This window comes from Coregonus clupeaformis, unplaced genomic scaffold (genome assembly GCF_020615455.1).
Source record: "Coregonus clupeaformis isolate EN_2021a unplaced genomic scaffold, ASM2061545v1 scaf0682, whole genome shotgun sequence".
NCBI classification, from domain to species: domain Eukaryota; kingdom Metazoa; phylum Chordata; class Actinopteri; order Salmoniformes; family Salmonidae; genus Coregonus; species Coregonus clupeaformis.
Window position 1 is genome coordinate 57,496 of NW_025534137.1, and position 26,026 is coordinate 83,521.

General features: G+C 41.0%; 2 protein-coding genes across 2 annotated transcripts; both read right to left on the reverse strand.

Annotated features, from left to right (window-relative positions):
- Positions 1-1,050: 1,050 nt before the first annotated feature.
- Positions 1,051-3,773, reverse strand: LOC123485420 (zinc finger protein 271-like). Its single transcript, XM_045216321.1, has 2 exons — positions 3,755-3,773; positions 1,051-3,013 (listed from the first exon to the last, which is right to left on the reverse strand). The coding sequence occupies exons 1-2, from the start codon at positions 3,771-3,773 to the stop codon at positions 1,791-1,793; spliced, it is 1,242 nt and encodes a 413-aa protein (XP_045072256.1). The 3' UTR covers positions 1,051-1,790.
- Positions 3,774-10,551: 6,778 nt separating this feature from the next.
- Positions 10,552-25,503, reverse strand: LOC123485421 (zinc finger protein 850-like). The gene is made up of 3 exons (XM_045216322.1): positions 25,333-25,503; positions 24,624-25,245; positions 10,552-11,798 (listed from the first exon to the last, which is right to left on the reverse strand). Exons 1-3 carry the CDS (start codon positions 25,501-25,503, stop codon positions 10,600-10,602), a joined length of 1,992 nt encoding a protein of 663 aa, XP_045072257.1. The 3' UTR covers positions 10,552-10,599.
- Positions 25,504-26,026: the final 523 nt, after the last annotated feature.

Genomic DNA, 26,026 nt, shown 5'->3' on the forward strand with positions numbered 1-26,026 from the left:
CAAACATATGCTTCAGTATTCCCCCCTTCTCTCTAGGAGCATTTGTGTGCCCAGTCCCCAAAGGTGTATGGAAAAGATGCCACCCTGGTCACCAATGTAGCTGACCGATGTAGAGAGACAAGTGCCTTAGCAGAATAAAATCTAAAGCTTGTGTGGTCCAGAGATGAGAACATTACCATCCATGGTAAAAGCCTGGGCTACTGACGGGGACAATAGAATTCTCCCCATTGCATGTCGTTACATGTCAGTTACACTAGCTAATAGCTCAGCACCGGGAATAAACACTACTTTCGTTTTTTTCTGTTTTGTTAAACAGCAGTTACCTTGCCAGCTACATCAATCAACTAAAGAGTAGCCAGTTTCTGTTCTGCTTGCTTTTACAACTGGGAAAAAGAGCAACACACAGACTCTTTGCCACTTTTTGTATCATATTGCAATGATAAAACTGGGGGGGTGGACAAAAGTGCAATTTCTGAATGTGGGTGGGACGTGACCCCCCGTCTCCCTGCAAATATCCCTTTTCAGTAGTGCTCAAAGCATGCCTTTCCGAGAGCAGCATTTATTTTTCAACTAGAAGCAATGAGCCGAATCAGTCCTCCATGACAACAAAATCATAAACAACAGAGTAGGTTAATAAGTCCTTAGTTTATGAGTTACAGTGCATTCGGAAAAGTATTCAGACCCCTTTCCTTTTCCAAATGTTTTCTACGTTTCAGCCTTATTCTAAAATGGATTAAATAAAAGGAGTACATTGTTTTCACCCCTCATCAATACCCATAATGCAATGCAATGACAAAGCAACAACAGGTTTTTAGAAATGTTAGAACATTTATAAAATAAAATAAACAGAAATACACCAAGCCATGAGGTTGAAGGAATTGTCCGCAGAGCTCCGACACAGAATTGTGTCGGAGGCACAGATCTGGGGAAGGGTACCAAAAAATGTCTGCAGCATTGAAGGTCCCCAAGAACACAGTGGCCTCCATCATTCTTAAATGGAAGAAGTTTGGAACCACCAAGACGCTTCCTAGAGATGGCCGCCTGGCCAAACTGAGCAATCGGGGGAGAAGGGCCTTGGTCAGGGAGGTGACCAAGACTCTATGGCCTGAATGCCAAGGCTGCAAGAAAAATACATATGTTCAACTTTCACTTTCAACCAAATGCAGATTGGATGTCAGGTATAGTCTTCTTTTCAACATATTTTCAACAACATTTTGCTAGGTGGGGTAGCCCAATTTCAAAACACAGTTTTATTGTGTTCAATAATCATATTACTTGTATTTTTTTAAACGAGCATCTTAAAACAACAATGTTGTTTTGTGGCAATAAATCACTGATCTCGATTAAATTACGTTGTACGTGCTGTTGAAACTAACTAAAAAGTCACATGGAAATGGGAGATATCTTTTACCTCACTGGTTGGAGGACAACCTGCAAAATACAGTCAGCTACATTTTAAGTGATGCATTTAAATTCAGGGGTCCCCAAAACAAAGACAAATTCAATACTTATTTGTCATCACTCATATCGATATCACGTTGAAATCAATTGGGGAGGGGGGAGATGAGGTTGCTGGTCCTGTTAAAACTAACAGCTCAAAAAACCACACAGAATCTGGGAATAATGTGTAGAGGAACATTTGTAGAAAACATCTAGCTACATTTTGAAGTGTTGCATACATTCTAAATCGTGACATTATTCATTAAAATTATTCATTAAAATACTCCTTCTACAATGTTAAAATATTCTACATTGTGACATTATTTCATTGATATCATGGAACAACTCCTTCATGTATGAATTGTCTGATGTTTAATCAGGCATCTTTTATCAGAGTATCTCTTGTCACATTGATCACAGCTATGAGATTGTGTGTGTGTTCTCTGGTGTATAGTACAACAGGTAGCTGCAACAAAACGCTTCCCACATTGATTACAGCTATAAGGTTTCTCTCCTGTGTGTGTTCTCTGGTGTGATTGTAAACACCCTGATGAAGCAAAACTATTTCCACAGTCAGAGCAGTGGTAAGGTTTCTCTCCTGTGTGTGTTCTCTGGTGTATAGTCAGCTGGCTAGATGTAACAAAACGCTTCCCACATTGATCACAGCTATAAGGTTTCTCTCCTGTGTGTCTTCTCTGGTGTGTAGTCAGCTGGCTAGATGTAACAAAAGGCTTCCCACATTGATTACAGCTAAAAGGCTTCTCTCCTGTGTGTGTTCTTTGGTGTGTTTTCAGGCTTCCAGATGTAACAAAACTATTCCCACATTGGTTAGAGATATACGATTTCTCTCCTGTGTGTGTTGTCTGGTGTGATTTTAAGTATCCTGACGAAATAAAACTCTTTCCACAGTAAGAGCAGTGGTAAGGTTTCTCTCCTGTGTGTGTTCTCTTGTGTATAGTAAGACAGCTGGTTGTAAAAAACCTCTTCCCACATTGATCACAGCTATGGGGTTTCTCTCCTGTATGGACCCTCTGATGTACCATCAGGCTGCTTGAGTGACTAAAACTCTTCTCACATTGATCACAGCTATAAGGCTTTGCTCCTGTATGGACCCTCTGATGTACTATCAGGCTGCTTGAGTGACTAAAACTCTTCCCACATTGATAACAGGTGTAAGGTTTCTCTCCTGTGTGTATTATGTGGTGTGATTTTAACTGTCCTGATGAACAAAAACTCTTCCCACAGTCAGAGCAGTGGTAATATTTCTCTCCTGTATGGATTCTCTGATGTATTTTAAGGGTTGCTAAAGCGCTGCATCTCTTCCCACAGTCAGAGCAGTGGTAAGGTTTCTCTCCCGTGTGTTTTCTCTGGTGTATAGTCAGCTGGTTAGATGTAGTAAAACTCTTCCCACATTGATCACAGCTATAAGGTTTCTCTCCAGTGTGAATTCTCGTGTGTACTTTTAGTGAATCTGAGCTTGAGTAACTCTTCCCACAGTCAGAGCAGTGGTGAGATTTCTTCCTGTGGGTTTCTGCTGCTGTTTCTTGAGGTGTTCTGATGTGGAAAGACTCTTCTCTGCCTTGTCAGCTTCATGATGTTGTTGAGGCTCCCCAGAGGATCCACGATAGTCACGTCTCTCTTCTGTGTGAACAACAAAGTCAGACAGATGGTTAAAGTCCCACAACAGCAGAAATCCACTGTTTATTTGAGCTAAAAAGGTGATGTCCATGATGTTGTACATCAATTTACGTCTGTAATTCACGTTTAAATGCTTTTACAAACTTATTTGACAATTGTCTTAATAAGACATCAAGTGAGCAACAACAGCCATATTCTGTCTTATTTTTTCACTAGTATAGTGAATGATTCTAGGCTAGAAATGAGTTATTAAAGTTTCTGAAACCCTAAGCACTTTGCCAGATGACTTTTGATCACCAATATAGGCCCATTTCTGTGATTGCAAGAATTGCAGCATTAAGATCTGTGTCGGTATTCCCAATTTCACCACCGTGGGGTAAACTCAAGGAGTTCTCAGAGGCTGCCAGCAAAAATAGCCTCCATTTACAGAGTGCATTTCACACTACTTTTGGATTATAATTGTAAGGCTCGTTTGAACGTCCTGTTTAATATAATGTTTGTGCCATCGTCTCAAATCAACTGCTTTATACTTTAAAAAACACTTCAACTTCAACCAGTAAAATGCTCTTCGGCTAGCTTTGCTACCAGCCTGTTAATGAGCGTTAGCATTCAAGCTAACAAGTGCTGCATCCAAAATAGTTATTTTGCAACTATCACAACCAAATATGTGACCCACCGTCCCTTTTCAGTCTCATGTAGTTACATATATTTAGAAAATGAATACTTTCACCAAATTGCCAAAATGGATTCTCTGAACATTATCTCACCAGGTTACCTGATTAGGCAAACCATTAACATTATTACATTGTCTACTGTTGTATAGCTACAGTACTGCTCTTTGTTAGGGTTAGATCATCAGATCCTTCTACTGTTGTATAGCTACAGTACTGCTCTTTGTTAGGGTTAGATCATCAGATCCTTCTACTGTTGTATAGCTACAGTACTGCTCTTTGTTAGGGTTAGATCATCAGATCCTTCTACTGTTGTATAGCTACAGTACTGCTCTTTGTTAGGGTTAGATCATCAGATCCTTCTACTGTTGTATAGCTACAGTACTGCTCTTTGTTAGGGTTAGATCATCAGATCCTTCTACTGTTGTATAGCTACAGTACTGCTCTTTGTTAGGGTTAGTGTAACCCTAAGCCAGGAAATGTAATGTCCATGGCCTTTTCATTGCAAAAGTCCTGCTCTTCTCAGATATATATGTTTGCTGGGTTGTGTCTAGTCCGGGGGATGCTTTCACGGCAGAATGCAACTGGCCAGCTCAGCTATCTGTCTTAACGTTGCTTCATCCCGCAACGAGACATCTGTAAACAATGGCTTGTTGCTATAGGGACTTAGAAGACTTCTGTAAACAATGGCTTGTTGCTATAGGGACTTAGAAGACATCTGTAAACAATGGCTTGTTGCTATAGGGACTTAGAATACTTCTGTAAACAATGGCTTGTTGCTATAGGGACTTAGAAGACTTCTGTAAACAATGGCTTGTTGCTATAGGGACTTAGAAGACTTCTGTAAACAATGGCTTGTTGCTATAGGGACTTAGAAGACTTCTGTAAACAATGGCTTGTTGCTATAGGGACTTAGAAGACTTATGTAAACAATGGCTTGTTGCTATAGGGACTTAGAAGACTTCTGTAAACAATGGCTTGTTGCTATAGGGACTTAGAAGACTTCTGTAAACAACGGCAAGCTATAACGGTACCAGTATGCAACTGTCTAGCTAGCTAGCTATATAGCTAATATGAAAATGACTTTTTGATACAGTTGAGACAATAACGTATGTACATGTAGCTATTTTAGCATTTTACCTGTAGACTCTTACCGGTGTATGGATTATGATAATTCATGGCAGACAAACACTTTCTAAATAATCCTTCTCACTCAGCTTCAACCAGTTCAGACTGCTTTAGCCACAGTAGACAGAACTGTGTCGATACCAGCGGCTGTATTCAGGACAACACTGGTATTGAAAGCTGTAGATACACTTTGCATGTAGTCCATGATGAAAATATTAGTAAATCCAATGGATCTTTGAAATATCCACGGTAGCAGAGAGCAGGACGTGCCATTTGACAGAGAAGCCTTGAGTCACAGAATAGACTCTCTTTCACCTGAATGTCCCACACCCTCATTATCTCAACCAATCATGGCTAGGCAAGATTCTGTAATTTCTCCATGTCTAATCAGCTTAGAGAGTTCACATTTTATTTATATTTCCAGATTACATAAGAGTTTGTTATTAAGGCACATGAAAGTTCTAGTTTTTCTGAAGAAAAAAAAAGGCTTTTTGATGTTGATGTTTTTTTTTTAAATGTTCAAATGCCTCTCCTGTGAAGTAGTGACGCGCGACACCCAGCTTTCGGATCACATATCTTAGCGACTGTTCAAGCAATAATCAAGACAACAATTGTAAGTCTACGAGAACGCAAAAAAAGTGTCTATTGTTTAGAAGTAATAACCTGGTAAATCTAGGATGTTGAATGGTCCCAGATGATGAACAGCAGTTTATTTAGAAGTAATAACCTGGTAAATCTAGGATGTTGAATGGTCCCAGATGGTGAACAGCAGTTTATTTAGAAGTAATAACCTGGTAAATCTAGGATGTTGAATGGTCCCAGATGGTGAACAGCAGTTTATTTAGAAGTAGTAACCTGGTAAATCTAGGATGTTGAATGGTCCCAGATGGTGAACAGCAGTTTATTTAGAAGTAATAACCTGGTAAATCTGTATGGTTGAGAGGCATGACGCAAAAGGAATGGCATATAAGTCTGGCTGCATAACCGATTAGCATACGTACTGAAAATAAAATAAAATGTATGCACTCTGGATTAGAGCGTCTGCTAAATGACTAAAATGTAAATGTTAAAATGTTTACTGCAAATTGAGAAATCATGTGTCTAAACTGAATAAAAATAAGAAACTACCCAATGAAACAAAGATAAATTACAAAGAATGATAGTAAAAAGCTTTGGAACAGCTTAAATGATATTTTGGACAAAAATACAAACTCGGCTCCATCATTCATTGAATCAGATGGCTCATTCATCACAAAACCCACTGATATTGCCAATTACTTTAATGATTTTTTCATTGGCAAGATTAGCAAATTTATGCATGACATGCCAGCAACAAACGCTGACACTACACATCCAAGTATAACTGATCAAATTATGAAAGACAAGCAATTGTAATTTTGAATTCCGTGAAGTGAGTGTGGAAGAGGTGAAAAAAGTATTGTTGTCTATCAACAATGACAAGCCACCGGGGTCTGACAACTTGGATGGAAAACTACTGAGGATAACAGCGGACGATATTGCCATTCCTATTTGCCATACATTCAATTTAAGCCTACTAGAAAGTGTGTGCCCTCAGGCCTGGAGGGAAGCAAAAGTCATTCCGCTACCTAAGAATAGTAAAGCCTCCTTTACTGCCTCAAATAGCCGACCAATCAGCCTGTTACCAACCCTTAGTAAACTTTTGGAGAAAAAAATGGTGTTTGACCAGATACAATGCTATTTTACTGTAAACAAATTGACAACAGACTTTCCGCATGCTTATAGGGAAGGACATTCAACAAGCACGGCACTTACACAAATGACTGATTGGCTAAGATAAATGAATTATAAAAAGATTGTGGGTGCTGTTTTGTTAGACTTCAGTGCGGCTTTTGACATTATCGATCATAGTTTACTGATGGAAAAACGTATGTGTTATAGCTTTACACCCCCTGCTATATTGTGGATAAAGAGTTACCTGTCTAACAGAACACAGAGGGTGTTCTCTAATGGAAGCCTCTCCAACATAATCCAGGTAGAATCAGGAATTCCCCAGGGCAGCTGTCTAGGCCCCTTACTTTTTTCAATCTTTACTAACGACATGCCACTGGCTTTGAGAACAGCCTCACCCTCTACTTGTTTTTGTATTGTAACAACCTCCTCTTCCTCCTCCTCTTTCACTAGAGCTTCTTTCTCCGTCCAGCAGACCTCCTCTTCTTCAGCAGGAGGAGAGTAGCTTAGTGACCTCATGGTCGGGGATGTTAGCTAGCTAGGCTAGTGCTAACTTAACCAGCCAGCTAGCTGACCAATAACAACAACACCGTAAATATGAAATTAAATGGGATAACTAACTAGACGACAGAAGTGGGTTTAAAACACAGTGGCTAATATACACGAAAGCGTCTAAAGAGCTTTATTGGTTGGGCTATTTTGGCTAGCAAGCTACCGAGGTGTCTGACTAACTGTTGCTGCTGTTGAAAGAAGCGTCCCGTCCACTAGATTATACGTCACACTAGCAGCATAGCCTTAAAGTCCCACATCGCCATCTGCTGACTGGAGTGGGTAACGAAGTTGAGTAAAATGTAGATTTTATTTTCAGACAAAAAGTTAAAGGGTAGGAAGCATGTGTTTTTACTCACCAATGTAACAACACAGTGTGGTTAAAGACTTAGGAACTTAGTTGTAGTCACGATCTGGTTACCTATAAGTACAAACAGTTATGTTTTTGCGTAATTTCATATTTATTAACTTATTTCCGGATATCTTCTAAACTACCCACAATGCACTATTTCTCAACGTCATATGGAGGATCTACTCTGTGCTACCGAGTTTGTATGCTAGCTCGGTAGCTAGCTCAAGCTTGCAAACGTTAGCCACACCTCATGTTTTTCATGCACTGTGTGGTTGTGTTATCTAGTGTGAACCTGTTACCACAATAGGCTCTGGTGCCTTCTTGCCATGGGCTCAAAACCAAAGAGAAAATCAGACCCTGGCAGTAAATCTAATACTCAGGTGCTTTAAGTCATGCATGAAAGGTCTGGGGTGGTTCCGTGGTTATAAGTTACTGACCTAAAACTCACTAGTTTCTATAACTCTCGTCTTCCTAAAACTCACCAGCTTCTAGAACTCTGGTCTTCCTAAAACTCACTAGCTTCTATAACTCTGGTCATCCTAAAACTCACTAGCTTCTAGAACTCTGGTCTTCCTAAAACTCACTAGCTTCTAGAACTCTGGTCTTCCTAAAACTCACTAGCTTCTAGAACTCTGGTCTTCCTAAAACTAACTAGCTTCTAGAACTCTGGTCTTCCTAAAACTCACTAGTTTCTATAACTCTCGTCTTCCTAAAACTCACTAGTTTCTATAACTCTCGTCCCCTTGGAACGAGCCTAAACAAAACTCATCTCCAATACAGAAAAACGTGCAGTCAAAATATATTGTGATCCATGACAACGCACTGGCTAAATGCAAAACACAAATCCTTTTGACTGCCCACCCTTGAGACAATCAGCAACCAAGTTGTTCTTACCACGGACATGTCTGATTTCAAGAGGAAACTCCTGCAATATCCGTAGTAACTTTCCACCTCACTGCGGAGCTTCTCTCTCTTTTCAGGGTTCACTAAATGTTGCATGAATTGTAAATATGAAATATCAAAACAGAATGATCACCCCTTTGTTAATATGTATTGGCAATAATTCACTTAATGGTGAGGCATTGAATAATAAAACATATATATTTTGTCAGGCTGGATGTTTGAAATATGAGTAGGTGATTTGAGTCATGCTTCTTCAGTAGTGGAATAAAGACAAGTAGCACTTGAATGTTGTAAAGAAATACTGGAGTGATGTAAGATTGTTAATAAAACTGATTATAGACCAATTTATTATACTGCGTCCATGTTTATAGGCTGCAAGTACGTTGAAATTAAGTTGTTGTCAAGTCGTTGAAAAAATGACCTGAAAATACATATTTTCAACTAAAACCGAATGTAAACTCAGCAACAAAAAAAAGTCCTCTCACTGTCAACTGCGTTTATTTTCAGCAAACTTAACATGTGTAAATATTTGTATGAACATAACAAGATTCAACAACTGAGACATAAACTGAACAAGTTCCACACACAAATAATGTGTCCCTGGGGGGACACATTATCAAAGTCAAAAGTAACAGTCAGTATCTGGTGTGGCCACCAGCTGCATTAAGTACTGCAGTGCATCTCCTCCTCATGGACTGCACCAGATTTGCCAGTTCTTGCTGTGAGATGTTACCCCACTCTTCCACCAAGGCACATACAAGTTCCCAGACATTTCTGGGGGGAATTGCCCTAGCCCTCACCCTCACCCTCCGATCCAACAGGTCCCAGACGTGCTCAATGGGATTGAGATCCGGGTTCTTCACTGGCCATGACAGAACACTGACATTCCTGTCTTGCAGGAAATCACGCACAGAATGAGCAGTATGGCTGGTGGCATTGTCATGTCAGGATGAGCCTGCAGGAAGGGTACCACATGAGGGAGGATGCCTCCTTGCAGCATGCATAAGGCACGTTCACGCAGATGAGCAGGGACCCTGGGCATATTTCTTTTGGTGTTTTCCAGAGTCAATAGAAAGGCCTCTTTTGTGTCCTAAGTTTTCATAACTGTGACCTTAATTGCCTACCATCTGTAAGTCTTAACGACCGTTCCACAGGTGCATGTTCATTAATTATTTATGGTTCATTGAACAAGCATGGGAAACAGTGTTTAAACCCTTTACAATGAAGATCTGTGAAGTTATTTTGGATTTTTACAAATTATCTTTGAAAGACAGGGGCCTGAAAAAGGGACGTTTCTTTTTTTGCTGAGTTTATATTGGACATCAGGCATAGTCTTCTTTTCAATGTCTTTTCAATGACATTTTGCTACGTGGGAAACCTCAATGTCAAAACACAGTTTTAACATGTCCAAATCAATAACCAATATGCAAAAACAGTTTGTGATATATTGAAAACCGAAACCTAAACTGTACTATCTACACAAATGTGCCACAATAATCATATTAAAACAAGCACCTTATAAACTGCACAAGCACCAACAATAAGTCACTGATATCGATTATGGGGGAGATCAGGTTGTACCTGCTGTTGAAACTAACACAACTAAAAAAACACATGGAAATGGGAGATATCTTTTACCTCACTGGTTAGAGGACAACCTGCAGAAGACAGTCAGCTACATTTTGGAGGGATGCATTTACATTTATGGGTCGCTAAACAAAGGAACGCAACACTTATTTCATCGATATCATGTTGAAATCAATTGCGCAAGAGGGGGGAGATGAGGTTGCACGTCCTGTTAAAACGAATAGCTCAAACACCACATGGAATCTGGGAATAATGTGTACATCACTGGTCAGAGGAAAATTGGTAGAAAACAGCTAGCTGCATTTAGATTAACGTGGAACACAACTTTTTTTTTTTTACTTTTTGTTAAATCACATAAATAGCATTCTTTCAATTCAGAGCCTGGATTTTTCCCAGAGGCTAATATCCATATCACGCTGAAATAAATTGAACAGGGGGAAATGTTTAGGGTTCTACATTGGGACATTATTAATTAAAGTACTTCTTCTACAATGTTAAAACATTCTACATTGTGACATTATTTCATTGATATCATGAAACAACTCATGTATGTATTTTCTGATGTTTGATCAGAGATCTTTTATCAAAGTATCTCTTGTCACATGATCACAGCTTTATTATTTATCTCCTGCTATATAGTTTCTCTCCTGTGTGTGTTCTCTGGTGTCTCGTCAGATGGCTAGATCTAACAAAACTCTTCCCACATTGAGTACAGCTGTAAGGTTTCTCTCCTGTGTGTGTTCTCTGGTGCACTATCAGGGAGCTTGACTGAGTAAAACTCTTCTCACATTGATCACAGCTATAAGGTTTCTCTCCTGTGTGTGTTCTCTGGTGCGCTATCAGGGAGCTTGACTGAGGAAAACTCTTCCCACATTGATCACAGCTATAAAGTTTCTCTCCTGTGTGTGTTCTCTTGTGTATCGTCAGATAGCAAGATGCAACAAAACTCTTCCCACATTGAGTACAGCTATAAGGTTTTTCTCCTGTGTGTGTTCTCTGGTGAACTATCAGGGAGCTTGGCAGAGGAAACCTCTTCCCACATTGATCACAGCTATAAGATTTCTCTCCTGTGTGTGTTCTCTGGTGTATCGTCAGATCGCAAGATGCAACAAAACTCTTCCCACATTGAGTACAGCTATAAGGTTTTTCTCCTGTGTGTGTTCTCTGGTGCACTATCAGGGAGCTTGACTGAGTAAAACTCTTCCCACATTGATCACAGCAATAAAGTTTCTCTCCTGTGTGTGTTCTCTGGTGCACTATCAGGGAGCTTGACCGAGTAAAACTCTTCCCACATTGAGTACAACTATATGGTGATTTCTCTCCTGTGTGTGTTCTCTGGTGTGATTTTAAATCTCTTAAACTAACAAAAGTCTTTCCGCAGTCAGAGCAGTTGTAAGGTTTCTCTCCTGTGTGTGTTCTCTGGTGCAATATCAGGGAGCTTGACCGAGTAAAACTCCTCCCACATTGAGTACAGCTATAAGATTTCTCTCCTGTGTGTGTTCTCTGGTGCACTATCAGGGAGCTTGACCGAGTAAAACTCTTCCCACATTGAGTACAACTATATGGTGATTTCTCTCCTGTGTGTGTTCTCTGGTGTGATTTTAAATCTATTAAATTAACAAAAGTCTTTCCGCAGTCAGAGCAGTCGTAAGGTTTCTCTCCTGTGTGTCTTCTCAGATGTACTATCAGGTAGCTTGACCGAGTAAAACTCTTCCCACATTGATCACAGCTATAAGGTTTCGCTCCTGTGTGTACTCGCTGGTGTATTTTAAGTTCTGATGAAAACTTGCAACGTTTCCCACAGTCAGAGCAGCAGTGAGATTTCTTCCCAGTGGGTCTCAGATGGTTTTTCTTAAGGTGTTCTGATCTGGAGAGAGACCTTTCTGCCTCGTCAGCATCCTGTTGTTGAGGCTCCCCAGAGGATCCACGATAGCCATGTCTCTCTCCTGTGTGAACGACAGTCAGACAGATGGTTAAAGAACCACAACAGCAGAAATACACTGTTTATTTGAGGTAAAAGGTGATACCCAGAGCGTATCCATTAAATTGTACAACAATTGATGCCTTAAATTATTTGACAATTGTCTTTTATACAGTCAAGTGAGCAACAATAGTCATATTTTGTCTTGTTTTCACATTAGTAGTAACATCGATGACTGTAGGCTAGAAATAAGTTAAAGTTTAAAGTTGTTGAAATCCTAAGCAGAGTGCCAGACGACTTTTACTCTCCAATATAGGACCCTTTCTGTGTTTGCTGTTTGTTGCTATGCAACACAATTCGGCTGCAGAAACTCCTCCATGCTAATAACCTCTAGTTATGGATGTAGTATATCTGAACTCCTCCATGCTAATAACCGCTAGATATGGATGTAGTATATCTGAACTCCTCCATGCTAATAACCTCTAGTTATGGATGTAGTATATCTGAACTCCTCCATGCTAATAACCTCTAGTTATGGATGTAGTATATCTGAACTCCTCCATGCTAATAACCTCTAGTTATGGATGTAGTATATCTGAACTCCTCCATGCTAATAACCTCTAGATATGGATGTAGTATATCTGAACTCCTCCATGCTAATAACCTCTAGTTATGGATGTAGTATATCTGAACTCCTCCATGCTAATAACCTCTAGTTATGGATGTAGTATATCTGAACTCCTCCATGCTAATAACCTCTAGTTATGGATGTAGTATATCTGAACTCCTCCATGCTAATAACCTCTAGTTATGGATGTAGTATATCTGAACTCCTCCATGCTAATAACCTCTAGTTATGGATGTAGTATATCTGAACTCCTCCATGCTAATAACCTCTAGTTATGGATGTAGTATATCTGAACTCCTCCATGCTAATAACCTCTAGTTATGGATGTAGTATATCTGAACTCCTCCATGCTAATAACCTCTAGTTATGGATGTAGTATATCTGAACTCATCCATGCTAATAACCTCTAGTTATGGATGTAGTATATCTGAACTCCTCCATGCTAATAACCTCTAGTTATGGATGTAGTATATCTGAACTCCTCCATGCTAATAACCTCTAGTTATGGATGTAGTACATCTGAACTCCTCCATGCTAATAACCTCTAGTTATGGATGTAGTACATCTGAACTCCTCCATGCTAATAACCTCTAGTTATGGATGTAGTACATCTGAACTCCTCCATGCTAATAACCTCTAGTTATGGATGTAGTATATCTGAACTCCTCCATGCTAATAACCTCTAGTTATGGATGTAGTATATCTGAACTCCTCCATGCTAATAACCTCTAGTTATGGATGTAGTATATCTGAACTCCTCCATGCTAATAACCTCTAGTTATGGATGTAGTATATCTGCATGGAGGAACAATGGTGAGCGAAGATTTCACAATGTATTCTGAATATTACCACACATTACCAGAGCAAGATCGGGAGTGCTACTCAAGGAAACTCACATTAAGCTCTGTGTCGTAAAATGCTCTTTGGCTACCTTTGCACACTAAGTGTATGCCAAATTGGCCCATAACTTCATCTAACAATAACATACAGTACCAGTCAAAAGTTTGGACACAACTACTCATTCAAGGGTTGTTCTTTATTTTTACTATTTTCTACATTGTAGAACAATAGTGAAGACATGAAAACTATGAAATAACACATATGGAATCATGTAGTAACCAAAATAGTGTTAAACTAATCAAAATATTTTAGATTTTAGATTCTTCAAAGTAGCCACCGTTTGCCTTGAAGACAACTTTGCACTCTTGGCATTCTCTCAAGCAGCTTCATCTGGAATGCTTTTCCAACAGTCTTGAAGGAGTTCCCACATATGCTGAGCACTTGTTGGCTGCTTTTCCTTCACTCTGCGGTTCAACTCATCCCAAACCATCTCAATTGGGTTGAGGTCGGGGGATTGTGGAGGCCAGGTCATCTGATGCAGCACTCCATCACTCTCCTTCTTGCAAAATAGCCCTTACACAGCCTGGAGGTGTGTTGGGTCATTGTCCTGTTGAAAAGCAAAATGATAGTCCCACTCAGCCCAAACCAGATGGGATGGCGTATCACTGCAGAATGCTGTGGTAGCCATGCTGGTTAAGTGTGCCTTGAATTCTAAATGAATCACAGACAGTGTCACCATCAAAGCACCCCCACATCACCACACCTCCTCCTCCATGCTTCACGGTGGGAACTACACACGCGGAGATCATCCGTTCACCCACATCGCGTCGCATAAAGACACGGCGGTTGGAACCAAATATCTCAATTTCCACCGGTCTAATGTCCATTGCTCGTGTTTCTTGGCCCTAGCAGATCTCTTCTTCTTATTGGTGTCCTTCAGTAGTGGTTTCTTTGTAGCAATTCAACCATGAAGGCCTGATTTACCCAGTCCCCTCTGAACAGTTGATGTTGAGATACGTCTGTGACTTGAAATCTGTGAAGTCTTTATTTGGGCTGCAATTTCTGAGGCTGGTAACTCTAATGAACTTATCCTCTGCAGCAGAGGTAACTCTGGGTCTTCCATTCCTGTGGCGGTCCTCATGAGAGCCAGTTTCATCATAGCACTTGATGGTTTTTGCGACTGCACTTGAAGAAACCTTCAAAGTTCTTGAAATGTTCCGTATTGTCTGACCTTCATGTCTTAAAGTAATGATGGACTGTCGTTTCTCCTTGCTTATTTGAGCTGTTCTTGCCATAATATGGACTTGGTCTTTCACCAAATAGGGCTATCTTCTGTATACCAACCCTACCTTGTCACAACACAACTGATTGGCTCAAATGCATTAAGAAGGAAATAAATTCCACAAATTAACTTAAGGCACACCTGTTAATTGAAATGCATTCCAGGTGACTACCTCATGAAGCTGGTTGAGAGAATGCCAAGAGTGCAAAGCTGCCATCAAGGCAAAGGGTGGCTACTTTACAGAATCTCTTTGTTTAACACTTTTTTTTTTACTACATGATTCCATACGTGTTATTTCATAGTTTTGATGTCTTCACTATTATTCTACAATGTAGAAAATAGTAAAAAATAAAGAAAAACCCTTGAATGAGTAGGTGTGTCCAAACTTTTGACTGGTAGTGTACATAGTGTACACTAACTGTAAGTTGCTCTGGATAAGAGCGTCTGCTAAATGACTCAAATGTAAATGTAAAAAATATATATATACAGTGGGGAGAACAAGTACGATACACAACTAATCTTCTCCTTTCCCCCTTCTGATAACCAGGTGGCGAATCGCATCTCTGCATGTCTGGCAGACATATCAGTATGGATGACGGATCACCACCTCAAGCTGAACCCTGGCAAGACGGAGCTGCTCTTCCTCCCGGGGAAGGACTGCCCGTCCCATGATCTCGCCATCACGGTTGACAACTCCGTTGTGTCCTCCTCCCAGAGTGCGAAGAGCCTTGGCGTGACCCTGGACAACACCCTGTCGTTCTCCGCTAACATCAAGGCGGTGACCCGCTCCTGCAGGTTCATGCTCTACAACATTCGGAGAGTACGACCCTGCCTTACACAGGAAGCGGCACAGGTCCTAATCCAGGCACTTGTCATCTCCCGTCTGGACTACTGCAACTCGCTGTTGGCTGGCCTCCCTGCCTGTGCCATTAAACCCCTACAACTCATCCAGAATGCCGCAGCCCGTCTGGTGTTCAACCTTCCCAAGTTCTCTCACGTCACCCCCTCCTCCGCACACTCCACTGGCTTCCGGTTGAAGCTCGCATCCGTTACAAGACCATGGTGCTTGCCTATGGAGCAGTGAGGGGAACGGCACCTCTGTACCTTCGGGCTCTGATCAGTCCCTACACCCAAACGAGGGCATTGCGTTCATCCACCTCTGGCCTGCTGGCTCCCCTTCCTCTGCGGAAGCATAGTTCCCGCTCAGCCCAGTCAAAACTGTTCGCTGCTCTGGCACCCCAATGGTGGAACAAGCTCCCTCACGACGCCAGGACAGCGGAGTCACTCACCACCTTCCGGAGACATTTGAAACCCCACCTCTTTAAGGAAAACCTGGGATAGGATAAAGTAATCCTTCTACCCCCCCCCCCAAAATTGTAAAGTGGTTATCCCACTGGCTATAGGGTGAATGCACCAATTTGTGAGTCGCTCTGGTTAAGAGCGTCTGCTAAATGACGTAAATGTGCCCTTGAGCAAGGCACTTAACCCTAATTGCTCCTGTAAGTCGCTCTGGATAAGAGCGTCTGCTAAATGACTAAAATGTAATGTAAATGTAAGTATTTGATACACTGCCGATTTTGCAGGTTTTCCTACTTACAAAGCATGTAGAGGTCTGTAATTTTTATCATAGCTACACTTCAACTGTGAGAGACGGAATCTAAAACAAAAATCCAGCAAATCACATTGTATGATTTTTAAGTAATTAATTTGCATTTTATTGCATGCCATAAGTATTTGATCACCTACCAACCAGTAAGAATTCCGGCTCTCACAGACCTGTTAGTTTTTCTTTAAGAGGCCCTCCTGTTCTCCACTCATTACCTGTATTAACTGCACCTGTTTGAACTCGTTACCTGTATAAAAGACACCTGTCCACACACTCAATCAAACAGACTCCAACCTCTCCACAATGGCCAAGACCAGAGAGCTGTGTAAGGACATCAGGGATAAAATTGTAGACCTGCACAAGGCTGGGATGGGCTACAGGACAATAGGCAAGCAGCTTGGTGAGAAGGCAACAACTGTTGGCACAATTATTAGAAAATGGAAGAAGTTCAAGATGACGGTCAATCACCCTCGGTCTGGGGCTCCATGCAAGATCTCACCTCGTGGGGCATCAATGATCATGAGGAAGGTGAGGGATCAGCCCAGAACTACACGACAGGACCTGGTCAATGACCTGAAGAGAGCTGGGACCACAGTCTCAAAGAAAACCATTAGTAACACACTACGCCGTCATGAATTAAAATCCTGCAGCGCACGCAAGGTCCCCCTGCTCAAGCCAGCGCATGTCCAGGCCCGTCTGAAGTTTGCCAATGACCATCTGGATGATCCAGAGGAGGAATGGGAGAAGGTCATGTGGTCTGATGAGACAAAAATATAGCTTTTTGGTCTAAACTCCACTCGCCGTGTTTGGAGGAAGAAGAAGGATGAGTACAACCCCAAGAACACCATCCCAACTGTGAAGCATGGAGGTGGAAACATAATTCTTTGGAGATGCTTTTCTGAAAAGGGGACAGGACGACTGCACCGTATTGAGGGGAGGATGGATGGGGCCATGTATCGCGAGATCTTGGCCAACAACCTCCTTCCCTCAGTAAGAGCATTGAAGATGGGTCGTGGCTGGGTCTTCCAGCATGACAACGACCCGAAACACACAGCCAGGGCAACTAAGGAGTGGCTCCGTAAGAAGCATCTCAAGGTCCTGGAGTGGCCTAGCCAGTCTCCAGACCTGAACCCAATAGAAAATCTTTGGAGGGAGCTGAAAGTCCGTATTGCCCAGCGACAGCCCCGAAACCTGAAGGATCTGGAGAAGGTCTGTATGGAGGAGTGTGCCAAAATCCCTGCTGCAGTGTGTGCAAACCTGGTCAATACCTAAAGGAAACGTATGATCTCTGTAATTGCAAACAAAGTTCTGCTTTTCTGATGTTTCAAATAATTATGTCATGCAATAAAATGCAAATTAATTACTTAAAAATCATACAAAGTGATTTTCTGGATTTTTGTTTTACATTCTGTCTCTCACAGTTGAAGTGTACCTATGATAAAAATTACAGACCTCTACATGCTTTGTAAGTAGGAAAACCTGCAAAATCGGCAGTGTATCAAATACTTGTTCTCCCCACTGTATCTTTTAAAAATATATTTTCCTTTATTATGGCGGCAGGTAGCTTAGTGGTTAAGAGCGGTGTGCCAGTAACCGAAAGGTCGCTGGTTCTAATCCCCGAGCCGACTAGGTGAAAAATCTGTCGATGTGCCCTTAAGCAAGGCACTTAACCCTAATTGCTCCTGTAAGTCGCTCTGGATAAGAGCGCCCTATGCCACTGGTTGTAAACAAACACTGTATATCTTCAAAAACAGGTTAAAACTATGATTTTGACCTCATGGATGGCCAGTCCTTGTATTCATAGTGTAGTGAATTCCAGGGGTAGCCCTGAGCTGGACTCAAACCTGGGTCCAGAGACTGTCAAGCCAACACCTTATAACTGTTATACCAAGATGTCTGAACTTCTTGATGAGGTCGCTAGGTTTTGGGTTAAGGTTGCTACAATAACTTTCTCTATGAATTTGAGAGTGGTTACATTTCTCCAGCCCCCAATTTTGCTGCTGTTTAAAACCTAGGTTGCCCCTTTAAAAAAAGCCACACATCAATCAATCAACCAATCTGCAGTTCAAACAATAACAAAGCTGTCATTCAACCACTGTTTTGGTAATAAGATGAGGATGGGACTGGAGAAATGTAACTACTCTCAAAATCATAGACAGACCTATGGATGCAAGGACTGACCATCCATGACATCAATATTATAGTTTTAACCATGTTGAGGCGATACAGTGTTGGTTTACATTTACATTGTTTCTAAACATTGGAGTAGAAAAAGCTTATTTTGGGATCTGATGGGGTACGACAGTTGAACTAAGCTCATGAGGCATGTGTTATATTCTTCAAGAATCAATGGATATATATAAATAATTTAAAAGTCCAAATATGGATGTAGCAACTGCATATTTCCCCTTTAACACCACACATCAGCTCAACAACTGCAGAGGTTGTGCCTCTGTTTTTAAGACAGTACTTACTAGTGTTAATCAGGGCCCGGTTTCTCAAAAGCATCTTACTGCTAAGTTCATCATTAGAATCATTGGATGCCTTAAGATGCCTTTGGGAAACCGGAACCAGATATCCAGTTTCCTCCTCTTCTTCCTCCTCCTTTTTCGATGTGACAGTCATCTCCTCCTCCTCCTCTTTCACTCCAAACACGGGAGCCTCCTCTTCTTTCACTGTAACATCCTCCTCCTCTTCCACTCTGAACGCGTCTTCCTCTTCTTTCACTGTAACATCCTCCTCCTCTTTCACTCTGAACGCGTCTTCCTCTTCTTTCACTGTAACGTCTTTCTCTTCTTCTTTCACGGTAACAGCTTCACCCTCTACTTGTTTTTGTATTGTAACATCCTCCTCTTCCTCCTCCTCTTTCACTAGAGCTTCTTTCTCCGTCCAGCAGACCTCCTCTTCTTTAGCAGGAGGTGAGTAGCTTAGTGAGCTCATGGTCGGGGATGTTAGCTAGCTAGGCTAGTGCTAACTTAACCAGCCAGCTAGCTGACCAATAACAACAACACCGTAAATATGAAATTAAATGGGATAACTAACTAGACGACAGAAGTGGGTATAAAACACAGTGGCTAATATACACGAAAGCGTCTAAAGAGCTTTATTGGTTGGGCTATTTTGTCTAGCAAGCTACCGAGGTGTCTGACTAACTGTTGCTGCTGTTGAAAGAAGCGTCCCGTCCACTAGAATATACGTCACACTAGCAGCATAGCCTTAAAGTCCCACATCGCCATCTGCTGACTGGAGTGGGTAACGCAGTTGAGTAAAATGTAGATTTTATTTTCAGACAAAAAGTTAAAGGGTTAGGAAGCATGAGTTTTTACTCACGAATGTAACAACACAGTGTGGTTAAAGACTTAGGAACTTAGTTGTAGTCACGATCTGGTTACCTATTAAGTTCAAACAGTTATGTTTTTGCGTTATTTCATATTTATTAACTTATTTCCGGATATCTTCTAAACTACCCACAATGCACTATTTCTCAACGTCATATGGAGAATCTACTCTGTGCTACCGAGTTTGTATGCTAGCTCGGTAGCTAGCTCAAGCTTGCAAACGTTAGCCACACCTCATGTTTTTCATGCACTGTGTGGTTGTGTTATCTAGTGTGAACCTGTTACCACAATAGGCTCTGGTGCCTTCTTGCCGTGGGCTCAAAACCAAAGAGAAAATCAGACCTGGCAGTGACATACTAGACCCTGGCAGTAAATCTAATACTCAGGTGGTTTAAGTCATGCATGAAAGGTCTGGGGTGGTTCCGTGGTTATAAGTTACTGACCTAAAACTCACTAGCTTCTAGAACTCTCGTCTTGCTAAAACTCACTAGCTTCTAGAACTCTGGTCTTCCTAAAACTCACTAGTTTCTAGAACTCTGGTCTTCCTAAAACTCACTAGTTTCTAGAACTCTGGTCTTCCTAAAACTCACTAGCTTCTAGAACTCTGGTCTTCCTAAAACTCATTAGCTTCTAGAACTCTGGTCTTCCTAAAACTCACTAGCTTCTAGAACTCTGGTCTTCCTAAAACTCACTAGCTTCTAGAACTCTGGTCTTCCTAAAACTCACTAGCTTCTAGAACTCTGGTCTTCCTAAAACTCACTAGCTTCTAGAACTCTGGTCTTCCTAAAACTCACTAGCTTCTAGAACTCTGGTCTTCCTAAAACTCATTAGCTTCTAGAACTCTGGTCTTCCTAAAACTCACTAGCTTCTAGAACTCTGGTCTTCCTAAAACTCACTAGCTTCTAGAACTCTGGTCTTCCTAAAACTCACTAGCTTCTAGAACTCTGGTCTTCCTAAAACTCACTAGCTTCTAGAACTCTGGTCTTCCTAAAACTCATTAGCTTCTAGAACTCTGGTCTTCCTAAAACTCACTAGCTTCTAGAACTCTGGTCTTCCTAAAACTCACTAGCTTCTAGAACTCTGGTCTTCCTAAAACTCACTAGCTTCTAGAACTCTGGTCTTCCTAAAACTCATTAGCTTCTAGAACTCTGGTCTTCCTAAAACTCACTAGCTTCTAGAACTCTGGTCTTCCTAAAACTCACTAGCTTCTAGAACTCTGGTCTTCCTAAAACTCACTAGCTTCTAGAACTCTGGTCTTCCTAAAACTCATTAGCTTCTAGAACTCTGGTCTTTCTAAAACTCACTAGCTTCTAGAACTCTGGTCTTCCTAAAACTCACTAGCTTCTAGAACTCTGGTCTTCCTAAAACTCACTAGCTTCTAGTACTCTGGTCTTCCTAAAACTCAATAGCTTCTAGAACTCTGGTCTTCCTAAAACTCACTAGCTTCTAGAACTCTGGTCTTCCTAAAACTCACTAGCTTCTAGAACTCTGGTCTTCCTAAAACTCACTAGCTTCTAGAACTCTGGTCTTCCTAAAACTCACTAGCTTCTAGAACTCTGGTCTTCCTAAAACTCACTAGCTTCTAGAACTCTGGTCTTCCTAAAACTCATTAGCTTCTAGAACTCTGGTCTTCCTAAAACTCACTAGCTTCTAGAACTCTGGTCTTCCTAAAACTCACTAGCTTCTAGAACTCTGGTCTTCCTAAAACTCACTAGCTTCTAGAACTCTGGTCTTCCTAAAACTCACTAGCTTCTAGAACTCTGGTCTTCCTAAAACTCACTAGCTTCTAGAACTCTGGTCTTCCTAAAACTCATTAGCTTCTAGAACTCTGGTCTTCCTAAAACTCACTAGCTTCTAGAACTCTGGTCTTCCTAAAACTCACTAGCTTCTAGAACTCTGGTCTTCCTAAAACTCACTAGCTTCTAAAACTCACTGGCTTCTAGAACTCGTCTTCCTAAAACTCATTAGCTTCTAGAACTCTCGTCTTCCTAAAACTCATTAGCTTCTAGAACTCTGGTCTTCCTAAAACTCATTAGCTTCTAGAACTCTTGTCTTCCTAAAACTCATTAGCTTCTAGAACTCTCGTCTTCCTAAAACTCATTAGCTTCTAGAACTCTCGTCCCCTTGGAACGAGCCCAAACAAAACTCATCTCCAATACAGAAAAACGTGCAGTCAAAATAAATTGTGATCCATGACAACGCACTGGCTAAATGCAAAACACAAATCCTTTTGACTGCCCACCCTTGAGACAATCAGCAACCAAGTTGTCCTTACCACGGACATGTCTGATTTCAAGAGGAAACTCCTGCAATATCTGTAGGAACTTTCCACCTCACTGCGGAGCTTCTCTCTCTTTTCAGGGTTCACTCGATAGGCATGTTGTTGGATCGGGGCCGAGTCCCCAATGTCATGCTCTAGTACATTTGGGTTGGCACATCTGAGAATGAACCCTGATATTCTACAAGCAGTGCAACAATGTCAATATAATTGTACCCCAAAATGGTCAGTTGGTTGCATAATTTATGATTACTAAATGTTACATGAATTGTAAATATGAAATATCAAAACAGAATGATCACCCCTTTGTTAATATGTATTGGTAATAATTCACTTAATGGTGAGGCATTGAATAATTAAAAATGTATATTTTGTCAGGCTGGATGTTTGAAATATGAGTAGGTGATTTGAGTCATGCTTCTTCAGTAGTGGAATAAAGACAAGTAGCACTTGAATGTTGTAAAGAAATACTGGAGTGATGTAAGATTGTTAATAAAACTGATAATAGACCAATTTATTATACTGCGTCCATGTTTATAGGCTGCAAGTACGTTGAAATTAAGTTGTTGTCAAGTCGTTGAAAAAACGACCTGAAAATACATATTTTCAACTAAAACCGAATGTAAACTCAGCAACAAAAAAGTCCTCTCACTGTCAACTGCGTTTATTTTCAGCAAACTTAACATGTGTAAATATTTGTATGAACATAACAAGATTCAACAACTGAGACATAAACTGAACAAGTTCCACACACAAATAATGTGTCCCTGGGGGGACACATTATCAAAATCAAAAGTAACAGTCAGTATCTGGTGTGGCCACCAGCTGCATTAAGTACTGCAGTGCATCTCCTCCTCATGGACTGCTCCAGATTTGCCAGTTCTTGCTGTGAGATGTTACCCCACTCTTCCACCAAGGCACATACAAGTTCCCAGACATTTCTGGGGGGAATTGCCCTAGCCCTCACCCTCCGATCCAACAGGTCCCAGACGTGCTCAATGGGATTGAGATCCGGGTTCTTCACTGGCCATGACAGAACACTGACATTCCTGTCTTGCAGGAAATCACGCACAGAATGAGCAGTATGGCTGGTGGCATTGTCATGTCAGGATGAGCCTGCAGGAAGGGTACCACATGAGGGAGGATGCCTCCTTGCAGCATGCATAAGGCACGTTCACGCAGATGAGCAGGGACCCTGGGCATATTTATTTTGGTGTTTTCCAGAGTCAATAGAAAGGCCTCTTTTGTGTCCTTAGTTTTCATAACTGTGACCTTAATTGCCTACCATCTGCAAGTCTTAACGACCGTTCCACAGGTGCATGTTCATTAATTATTTATGGTTCATTGAACAAGCATGGGAAACAGTGTTTAAACCCTTTACAATGAAGATCTGTGAAGTTATTTGGATTTTTACAAATTATCTTTGAAAGACGGTCCTGAAAAGGGGACGTTTCTTTTTTTGCTGAGTTTATATTGGACATCAGGCATAGTCTTATTTTCAATGTCTTTTCAATGACATTTTGCTACGTGGGAAACCTCAATGTCAAAACACAGTTTTAACATGTCCAAATCAATAACCAATATGCAAAAACAGTTTGTGATATATTGAAAACCGAAACCTAAACTGTACTATCTACACAAATGTGCCACAATAATCATATTAAAACAAGCACGTTATAAACTGCACAAGCACCAACAATAAGTCACTGATATCGATTATGGGGGAGATCAGGTTGTACCTGCTGTTGAAACTAACACAACTAAAAAAATACATGGAAATGGGAGATAACTTTTACCTCACTGGTTAGAGGACAACCTGCAGAAGACAGTCAGCTACATTTTGGAGTGATGCATTTACATTTATGGGTCGCTAAACAAAGAAACGCAACACTTATTTCATCGATATCATGTTGAAATCAATTGCGCAAGAGGGGGGAAATGAGGTTGCACATCCTGTTAAAACGAATAGCTCAAACACCACATGGAATCTGGGAATAATGTGTACATCTCTGGTCAGAGGAAAATTTGTAGAAAACAGCTAGCTATGTTTTGATTAACGTGTAACACAACTTTTTTTTATTTTATTTTTTTACTTTTTGTTAAATCACATAAATACTCTTTCAATTCATAGCCTGGGTTTTTCCCAGAGGCTAATATCCATATCACGCTGAAATAAATTGAACAGGGGGAAATGTTTAGGGTTCTACATTGGGACATTATTAATTAAAGTACTCCTTCTACAAAGTACTCCTTCTACACCCCAATGGTGGAACAAGCTCCCTCACGACGCCAGGACAGCGGAGTCACTCACCACCTTCCGGAGACATTTGAAACCCCACCTCTTTAAGGAATACCTGGGATAGGATAAAGTAATCCTTCTACCCCCCCCCAAAAAAAAATTTGTAAAGTGGTTATCCCACTGGCTATAGGGTGAACGCACCAATTTGTGAGTCGCTCTGGATAAGAGCGTCTGCTAAATGACGTAAATGTGCCCTTGAGCAAGGCACTTAACCCTAATTGCTCCTGTAAGTCGCTCTGGATAAGAGCGTCTGCTAAATGACTAAAATGTAAATGTAAATGTACAATGTTAAAACATTCTACATTGTGACATTATTTCATTGATATCATGAAACAACTCATGTATGTATTTTCTGATGTTTGATCAGAGAGATATTTTATCAAAGTATCTCTTGTCACATGATCACAGCTATATCATTTATCTCCAGCTATATCATTTATCTCCTGCTAAATTGTTTCTCTCCTGTGTGTGTTCTCTGGTGTGATTTTAAATCTCTTAACATAACAAAATTCTTTCTGCAGTCAGAGCAGTGATAAGGTTTCTCTCCTGTGTGTGTTCTCTGGTGTACTACCAGGCTGCTTGACTGAGTAAAACTCTTCCCACATTGAGTACAGCTATATGGTTTCTCTCCTGTGTGCGTTCTCTGGTGTACTACCAGGCCGCTTGACTGAGTAAAACTCTTCCCACATTGATTACAGCCATAAGGTTTCTCTCCTGTGTGTGTTCTCTGGTGTATCGTCAGATACACAGATGTACCAAAACTCTTCCCACATTGATCACAGCTATAAGGTTTCTCTCCTGTGTGTGTTCTCTGGTGCACTATCAGGGAGCTTGAATGATTAAAACTCTTCCCACATTGAGTACAGCTATATGGTGATTTCTCTCCTGTGTGTGTTCTCTGGTGTGATTTTAAATCTTTTAAAATAACAAAAGTCTTTCCGCAGTCAGAGCAGTCGTAAGGTTTCTCTCCTGTGTGTGTTCTCTGGTGCACTATCAGGGAGCTTGACCGAGTAAAACTCTTCCCACATTGAGTACAGCTATAAGGTTTCTCGCCTGTGTGTGTTCTCTGGTGTATCTTCAGATCGCAAGATGCAACAAAACTCTTCCCACATTGAGTACAGCTATAAGGTTTCTCTCCTGTGTGTGTTCTCTTCTGGTGCACTATCAGGGAGCTTGACTGAGTAAAACTCTTCCCACATTGAGAACACCTATATGGTGATTTCTCTCCTGTGTGTGTTCTCTGGTGTGATTTTAAATCTCTTAAACTAACAAAAGTCTTTCCGCATTCAGAGCAGTCGTAAGGTTTCTCTCCTGTGTGTGTTCTCTGGTGCATTACCAGGGAGCTTGACCGAGTAAAACTCCTCCCACATTGATCACAGTTATAAGGTTTCTCTCCTGTGTGTACTCGCTGGTGTATTTTAAGTTCTGATGAAGACCTGCAACGTTTCCCACAGTCAGAGCAGCAGTGAGATTTCTTCCCAGTGGGTCTCAGATGGTTTTTCTTAAGGTGTTCTGATCTGGAGAGAGACCTTTCTGCCTTGTCAGCATCATGTTGTTGAGGCTCCCCAGAGGATCCACGATAGCCACGTCTCTCTCCTGTGTGAACGACAAAGTCAGACAGATGGTTAAAGAACCACAACAGCAGAAATACACTGTTTATTTGAGGTAAAAGGTGATACCCAGAGCGTACCCATGAAATTGTACAACAATTGAATTAAATTATTTGACAATTGTCTTTTATACAGTCAAGTGAGCAACAATAGTCATATTTTGTCTTGTTTTCACATTAGTAGTAACATCGATGATTCTAGGCTCGAAATAAGTTATTAAAGTTGTTGAAATCCTAAGCAGAGTGC

Coding starts and splice junctions, on each gene's coding strand:
- LOC123485421 (XM_045216322.1), bottom strand. CDS start 25,503: ATGCACCAGAGAACACACACAGGAGAGAAACCTTACGACTGCTCTGAA. Junction 25,246..25,332: donor CTCAGTCAAGCTCCCTGATA/GTGCACCAGAAG, acceptor TGCGATCTGAAG/ATACACCAGAGAACACACAC. Junction 11,799..24,623: donor AACACACACAGGAGAGAAAC/AATTTAGCAGGA, acceptor CTGGGAAGAAAT/CTCACTGCTGCTCTGACTGT.